At 32.6% G+C, this 7,829-nt stretch overlaps 1 protein-coding gene across 5 annotated transcripts; it reads left to right on the top strand.

Annotated features, from left to right (window-relative positions):
• Window positions 1-3,548: 3,548 nt before the first annotated feature.
• On the top strand, window positions 3,549-7,443 carry LOC107791776 (uncharacterized). Of its 5 annotated transcripts, none has more exons than XR_012698083.1 (3): window positions 3,549-3,698; window positions 4,304-6,268; window positions 6,546-7,443. XR_012698083.1 is itself a non-coding variant. In XM_016613910.2 (2 exons), exon 2 carries the CDS (start codon window positions 4,414-4,416, stop codon window positions 4,984-4,986), a length of 573 nt encoding a protein of 190 aa, XP_016469396.1. In that variant the 5' UTR covers window positions 3,549-3,698; window positions 4,304-4,413; the 3' UTR covers window positions 4,987-7,443. The 5 variants fall into 5 exon arrangements, 3 of the variants coding, with proteins under 3 accessions (XP_016469396.1, XP_016469397.1, XP_016469398.1); XR_012698082.1 differs by having other exon boundaries at window positions 4,304-6,776; window positions 6,846-7,443; XM_016613910.2 differs by having other exon boundaries at window positions 4,304-7,443.
• Window positions 7,444-7,829: the final 386 nt, after the last annotated feature.

Raw genomic sequence — 7,829 nt, 5'->3', positions numbered from 1 at the left:
TAGCAAACAGGAACTTCTACATCGCTATACTATGAAAAACTTAAGAGATATTTCCATTGTACTAGGGGTGCGAATGCTTTTTGAAAAAAAAAAACATAAGATATCTGTAACTAGTTAGGTATATTTGACAATCGCAAACTACAACAAGAAATTTATGACCGCTAGCTAAAAATATAGTTTAATTATCGTCTCCACATGAATTAGATTTAAATAATATTTGAATAATTTTCAGTTAACTGCTACCCAGGATGATTAACACTTTGATTTGAATAATTATCAACTACACTTAACTATTAAAATTAAAACAATTATAAATCGATCACGAAAAACAAGAGTTGAGCAACACAAATATTAGTGGGAGAAGTAAGGGCCATTGACCAGACAGGTGCAAGATAACTAACTCGAGATCCAATTCTTGAATTAGTTCACTTCTAAATTACTACTGATTTTTTACGAATTCACTAGATAATCAGATTATACTTGAAGTTAAAGTTCATCTTCGATTAAATATTAATTCCCAGAAATAATACAATTGAAGCATTCCGAATCATTGATGCGAACATAATGATGGTTTTAGACTAAAATGTAACTTCTCACGAATGTTTCCCTATTTTCTTGCAACTAACAATTCAAGAGGCTCTTTCGATTACACAATGAATCACAAATTTAAACTAAAGCATAGGATGCAAAGAAATTCAATATTAAACTCCTCTTTCGATTAAGTAAAATAATGAGCAACTTCACAATACAATTCAAAACCACGTCAATTGATTCAAGCAAGTATCAAGAATTGAATCCCTAATTAAATCATCAATACATCATGTCTATCAAAACCCTAAAGAAAACTACTCCATAATAGTAGGAGAAATCATCATAGATAAATTTAAGTAAACAAACATGAATTCAATCAAACTCGGGTGTTGAGTTAATGGAAGATGAGATTCTTGTGCCTTAGAGTCTCTATTGCTTTTCCAATCATTCGTAGGTCAAAAGTTCTCTCAAAATCGTATTTTTGGTGTATCTATACCATTTAAAAATGGATTCGAACGAATTACCATTTCCAAGCCGAAGAAGGAAAATTCAACTGGCGAAATGCACAAGTGTGATGCCCCATGCACCGCGCTTGTGGAGAAGTTTAGAGAGTGGGTTTTTGTCGGGCAGGCCTCCATTTGCACTGTCACGCCGCACCTTGCGGTGCTCCATGCGGCGCAGTAGTTCAATTTTTTCAGAGTAGAATTTCTTCTCAATTTTTAACATCTGGACTTGGTCCTCGACCCCCGAACTTTATCTCGGTTTAATTTCTTAGGTTTTTACTCAGACTTTAAAGCTCCAAATTATCCAACTTAGCTCCAAAATCGCTTCTTAACTCGGAATCACCTCCTACAAGACATAATATATGTAATAAGTGCAAATCATCGTCATTTGAGCTCAGGCACGAATAAAATGTAGTAATTAGAGTGTCAAATGTAGCTAAAACACAAATTTCTAGCTTACCATCAATATTAAATACAATACTAAAATTATGTATGTATAAAATTTCTAAGATTTAAGAAAAATGATAAATATTTTTGTTAAAAAAAAATTATTCACACATTTGATTAAAAGATGATAACACTTTTCAAGTATGTATCTTTTAAATGCGAAATGACCCACAAATTACTTATAAGATATAATAATTATTAGTAATAACTTTTATACGGGTCAAACACATAAGTAAAAGAAATAGTAATATTTATTATGCAAGAATTGTGCATTTTTTGTTTTAGTTTACTTTTTTATGGTTCTGTTCCAAATTATTATAAATTTATTTAGTTCATTTTGATGCATAATTTTCATTATATAACGGCTTTAAATATTTTTTTAAAAAGAAAATAGGAAATAACATCATTATATTTGTGTAAGATTTCATAGCATGCGAATAACGTGTTATAGTTGTGTTGGATCTTTTTGTATTCGGGTGTAACCGTGTAATTTATTATAAGTTTTTTATTTTTGTTTCTTATAATATTTGACTAAGTATATTTAATATTTAACTAGTTTCATAAATATTATTAACAAATTATGTTTAAATTATAAAATAGAAATATAAGCTCCTAATATTGATGATTATTGATCCTATATAACTAACTTAATAAATAATTTTTTTTCTTAATAAATAAAATTTAAGTTGATTCTAAATTCCTAAATATTAGGAAAGTAACTTAAATTATAATTTTATTTAATGCAAAATTTATTTTTAAAAGGTAAAAAAGGTGAATGACATTTTGCTAAGGGTCTCGTGCTTTTAATATAATATAGAGATAAATATAGATATATATTAATTAACATGTATATTTTAGTACTTTTAAGCAAGAAATATATTATATTTGACTTTTTAGAACTATATTACCGTCATACGTGGACTAACACCACATGCTTAACATAAAACAAGGGTAATTAAAGGCAAAACAATTACGTAATAATTATAGTTTCTTGAGCCGAAAGTCTTTCGGAAACAACCTCTCTACTCCTTTGGAATATGGGTAAGGTCTGCGTACACACTACCCTCCCCAGATCCCATTAGTGAAATTTGGTCTGCGTACACACTATCCTCCTCAGACCCCATTAGTAAAATTTTACTAGGTTGTTGTTGTTGTTGTTGTTGTGAATATCTACAAGCAAAGAGATCAAAAGAACACATTTCAATTGATTGAAGGTTAAATATGCTCAATCACATATCACAAGGTCCAAATAAAAATTTATCAATAATTGAGGTACCAAAGTAGTATTAACCCTAATAGTCCAGTTGATATATTTATATAGGGATGTTCATAAAAATCCGAAAAATCGAATCAAACCAACCAAAAATATAGATAATTTTTAGGTTTGGTTTTGAATTTTAAAAACCGATCAAATTTGGTTTGGTTTTGGTTTTAATCAAAAAATAACCGAATCAAACCGACTATAAAAGTAGCTATTTAAATTTATTAAACACCTATATATGTGTATTTTTATATAAAGTTTCTGAAATTTTATGGTACATATTAGTCATTTGTATTTTTAGTTTATATTTTTAGTCTAGTTTTTTACTATTATAATAATCTAATTCTTTGCATTTACATTCTAGTTTAATTGGTAGTTTTCTTTTGCTAAGTACAAGAATTTATTTCATATTAAAAATAATCAATTTTTAATTGAACACTTAATTATTCATCACTATTTGATTTAAGTATCATCAATATATCTTGGTAAATGATAGATTTCTCAAAGAATAATTGGTTTGACACTGTTATGTAGAAAATGTAGTCTTCGGAATATGTGTTTAGTAGTATATGTCTCATATTTAAAAAAAAATTGATAAATAACCAAAAAACCGACCAAAATCGACAAAAAATCGAATCGATAAAAAACTGACTTAATTGGTTTAGTTTGGTTCCAATATTTAAAAAACTTTATTTGATTTCTTTTTAGGAAAAAATTCATCCAAACCAAACTACAAAGTATTTATCTATGACGAGTCCAATGACAGCCATGTGTGTTGATTTTTTAAAGAACCCACCTTTTCAAGTTGTGTTCATTGTTATTATTAAGTAAAATAATAATAATAATAATAATAAAAATAACAAGAGAGTTAAATTAAACATTAGGGTTTCTTCTCTTCAGACCATTTCTTCCCCTTTCAGCAGTCAGCACAGCCGCAGCTCCTCTTCGACTTTCTGGTACTGATTTCTCTTCTTTTTTTTTTTTTCCGGCTCTGTTTTCCGGCGTCTTTTCCGGCAGAAAGTCCTTTCTTTTCTTTTTCTTCTTCCGGCAGTAAGACTTCGTTGTTCTTCTTCTTTCCGGCAGCAACTGATTTCCGGCATAACTGCTCTTTCTTTGTTTTCTTTCACCTATGTTTTCTCTCTTTTCTACTCGTCTTTCTTCTTCTTTTTCTATCTTTTATTTTATTTTTTCAGTTTTTGTATACAACTAATTGCATATTAACTTCTCTCTATAATTACAATTACAATTACAATTAATTTTTCTTTTCTCTCTTTAATTACAATTAATTTCTCTCTTAAACAGTATATTCATGAAATATTTGCTAAGATGTTACTATTAGTATTGAGTTTTTGGTTATTTATATATGCAAATTTAATATTTTAATTTTTTTTGTATTAATTGGCGCTTCACTGTAGAAAGACGAAAGCTTCGCTTCCTATTCATATGTATTTGTTGACTTGCATTCTCAAATAGCTGTTTTCCTATTTCTACACTTTTGAAGTTTGGATATTCACTATTCCAACCCGTTTTCTGACAATCAGAAAATCTAATTCAAATGCAGCAGATCTTTGGCGTTCTGTTGTACATATAGGAGATCATCAAGTGGGTTGCCCTTGGTTCTGATTTGCAGGCTACTTTCTCCGCTTGAGTTGAACTGAAAAGATTTAGCCAATGCAGTCAAACAACAAAGATCTGCTTCATTTGGAGGCTGAAGCCTTGCCCTTGGAATCAAAACTTCTCTTTTGCAATAGAGATGCCGGAATTCAATCCCAAAATTTGAAACCTGATAAGAAGCCCGACATCTCTTCTGTGCCCAAAAGCCAAGTTCTATCAAAGATCAAGGATTTCTTGGGAGTCCTTTCTGAAGATAATAAAAACCTGGAGCTTGCTGCTAAGAACAATCCTCAGAAATATGATATTGAAGCTCTTACCGGGCAAGAATCTGAATACATAGAGATGGACTTAATGTTGGGTGTCGCGGAGCTTCACACACAGGAAGCTGTGTCAGCTGCTGAATCCGCAATAGCAGGTTACCAACCCGTAATCAATCTGGCTACCAGTGATAATGATTCAGAATCTGAAGACAGAAGTGATGAGGATGAAATTTCTGATAGCAGCAGCGACGAAAGTTCTGATGATGAAGATGGAGCTTCTGCTGTGGGACAAGAAAAGGATTCTTCTAAGAAAGCAGTGAAGAGGAAGCGACAGTCAGAAAATCGAGCTAATATAGTTGAGCTATCTTAGGCTAATTGGAGCTGTTATTTGTGAGAAATTCAGAAGATAGTAGCAACTGTGCTTCTCTACGATGCTCCTATAAATCTTCTTGTTACATTTGAGGTTGCTTTATTTTTAACAAGATATTTGGCTTCTCCACCAAACCTTCAAAGTGCTTGGTCTAACGAGTATTTTGTGGTTTTCTAAAAGTTAAAGTGCCAGGCCCAAATTGTATTTTGGACCAAGAACAGCCTCAACAGGTTTGGATAAAACTAACACAAGAGCACTGCCAAAAACTGTGAATTCAGATCTTTCTGCTTGTGTTACAGATTCTTGCGACAATTTGATTTATTTGTTTCATAAGAAGAATTCTGTTGAAAAAAAAAAGATTTTTCAGTTTGTTACTAAACTGTTTTTCATCAGAAAATATTTCAGTTTTTGCAAAGGTCACATCAATATATAAGAGGTTGGTGTCTTTCGACTACGTTAGGGCATTGTAGCTATTTAACAGAAAATGTGCTAATTATTCAGTTTTGCTCCTATTCAAATACGTAATTACTTAGTCATAAAGAGTTTAAGTCCTGTATGTACATTGTATTTTATGCTTGTTAGCCGCTTTCAATCAATTAAGTCTTAATTAGGAATCACAAGCAAATTCCTTTAATTCGATAAATTTGCTTGTGGAGTTGGGCTTAAGCACAGCAAAAATCTATTCAGGCAACAGGGAGACACTCAGATAAAAAGGATTTCCCCACAGCTCTAGGAAATGAAACTTTGGGCATATAAAGAAGCGAGGGCGAAGAAGACAAAGTAGTTATAAAGAACAAGGAGAAGAGGAAGGTGGGGAATTTAGAAGTAGTGAATATGTGTGTCGAGAGTGAGAGGGACAATGAGGAAGAAGATGATGAAGTAGTGGTTGTGAAGCATAATAATAAGAAGAAGGAGAAGAAGAGGAGGAAGGTGGGTAGTTCGGAGCTGGCAAATTTGGGAGTGGATGATAGTGTTATGTTGAATGAGTTTTGTTTGAGAGAAACTCGAAATAGTGCTTGTAATAATGACTGTAAAGATTCTAACTTTAGGGGTAACAACATTAAGAAGCGAAAAGAAAATTCTGTTTTAAAGAATCACTTGAGTAGCAAAAGCTCAGGGTTAATTCGCACCAAGAAATGGGTTTGGTACCTTTTTTTCCCATGTTCAATTTTATGCTTCGTATGTATGTGTTATCATGTATGAAAGTATTTGGGTTTGTGCGGTTTACCGGTTGAGTTTTGAAGGAGTTGATCCCAAGAAATTTATTGGACTACAATGTAAGGTGTGAATTGATCAAACTTAGAATGATTAGAATGTGCTGTGTACTTTTTGCTTTGCATCTTTATTCTGCATTTCATGGTATTCCTATTTTTTCTATGATTGTTGTGGTGATACTAATGTTGTATTCTCTTGTCGTTTTGTCTTTACAGCCTCTCTACTCCTTTGGGGTAGGGGTAAGGTCTGCGTACACACTACCCTTCCCAGGCCCCATTAGTGAGATTCTACTGGGTTGTTGTTGTTGTAGTTTAAGAGACTAATTGCAGAGTCTTTGTTGGTAGGTGTATTGGCCATTAGATGCTGATTGGTACTCTGGTCGTGTAATTGATTTTCTGGCTCCTTTTCGTATAAATTTTGTTTGATCCTTTGACGGGTAAGGGTATGAAACAAGTTTTGAGTCCAATGCAGGTGAAATATGTAGATGGGGATGAAGAGCATTTGCTTTTATCAAATGAAAGGGTCAAGTTTTCTGTTTCGGAGATGAGTCGTTTGAAGTTGAGATGTTGCTTGAAGTTAGTATTATCAGAACTTTTGGAAATAATCACGACATACATGTGCTGAAAAACTGCATACTTCTGCAGGCTTACTTTGTGCAAATTGAAAGCACGATGAACAAGTTGATAACAGTAAGAAAATGCATAGAGCATGGAGGAACTTGGCTGCCATTAAAGATACATAAAAACGAAATAATGAATTCATTTCGAACTAAATAGTGATACTGGTGTTTCTTTATCCAGTTGCAGGAATATATTGATGACACAGAGTACTATATCAATATTCAGGTTACTCATTGCTGATTTAACTTCTTTATTAATACTAAGACGTAAGTTACCTTGTTGCAGTTGGACAATCATCGAAATCAGCTCATCCAGGTATGCTGTGACTTGCACCTTCTGAAATTGTGATATTTCAAAATTCCACTTAACCTATTAGCTTTGCCCGTTTTAGTGCTGCTGGCATGCTTTTTTCCCTCGCCGGAACACATATATGTGCTGCCTGATGACTCGACTTCTTGTACAAATTGTTCTAAGTACTCTCACTTCTTGTTGACTGCTGTAATAAGCGGACATTCTTTGTTACCAACTTGCTTGTGTACAATGTTTTAGAGGGTGGTGAAAGTCATTTCTACTGTACTGAAGGGCCATCGTTTTATTTGAGGAATGCCTTTAACAATTTCAACTTCTGTTTTGTGTTTGCTCTATTGTTCTCAGCAATACTACCCATCGCTAAGATGGAGTATGCTCCTGAGATGTTGGTCGTCGTTTCACCTGTCTATATCTGGATTGCATAACTCTGGACATAGTAAATATGCACAACTGATCAGTCAAATCCAACTTGCTTCTAAGATAGGAAAAAATAATTTACCTTTTCTTTTTTTCTTACTCTGTTAATGTACATAAATTTTGTAATTAACTTGTGAAATCATATTCCTGCAAACTCATTCATTCCCGGACTCTCAAACTTAATCTCAACTAGGTAAAATATGCATTGTTTGTCAATATCCTATTTGTAAAGATGCCATTTATTCAGCATATTTCACAAAATGAGCTGGTGCTTTGTGTCTT

This window comes from Nicotiana tabacum, chromosome 13 (genome assembly GCF_000715075.1).
Source record: "Nicotiana tabacum cultivar K326 chromosome 13, ASM71507v2, whole genome shotgun sequence".
NCBI classification, from domain to species: domain Eukaryota; kingdom Viridiplantae; phylum Streptophyta; class Magnoliopsida; order Solanales; family Solanaceae; genus Nicotiana; species Nicotiana tabacum.
This window is presented reverse-complemented; position numbering and strand designations above follow the sequence as displayed.

What these genes read in the sequence shown, in the direction of transcription:
- LOC107791776 (XM_016613910.2), top strand. Translation starts at nt 4,414, where the DNA reads ATGCAGTCAAACAACAAAGATCTGCTTCATTTGGAGGCTGAAGCCTTG.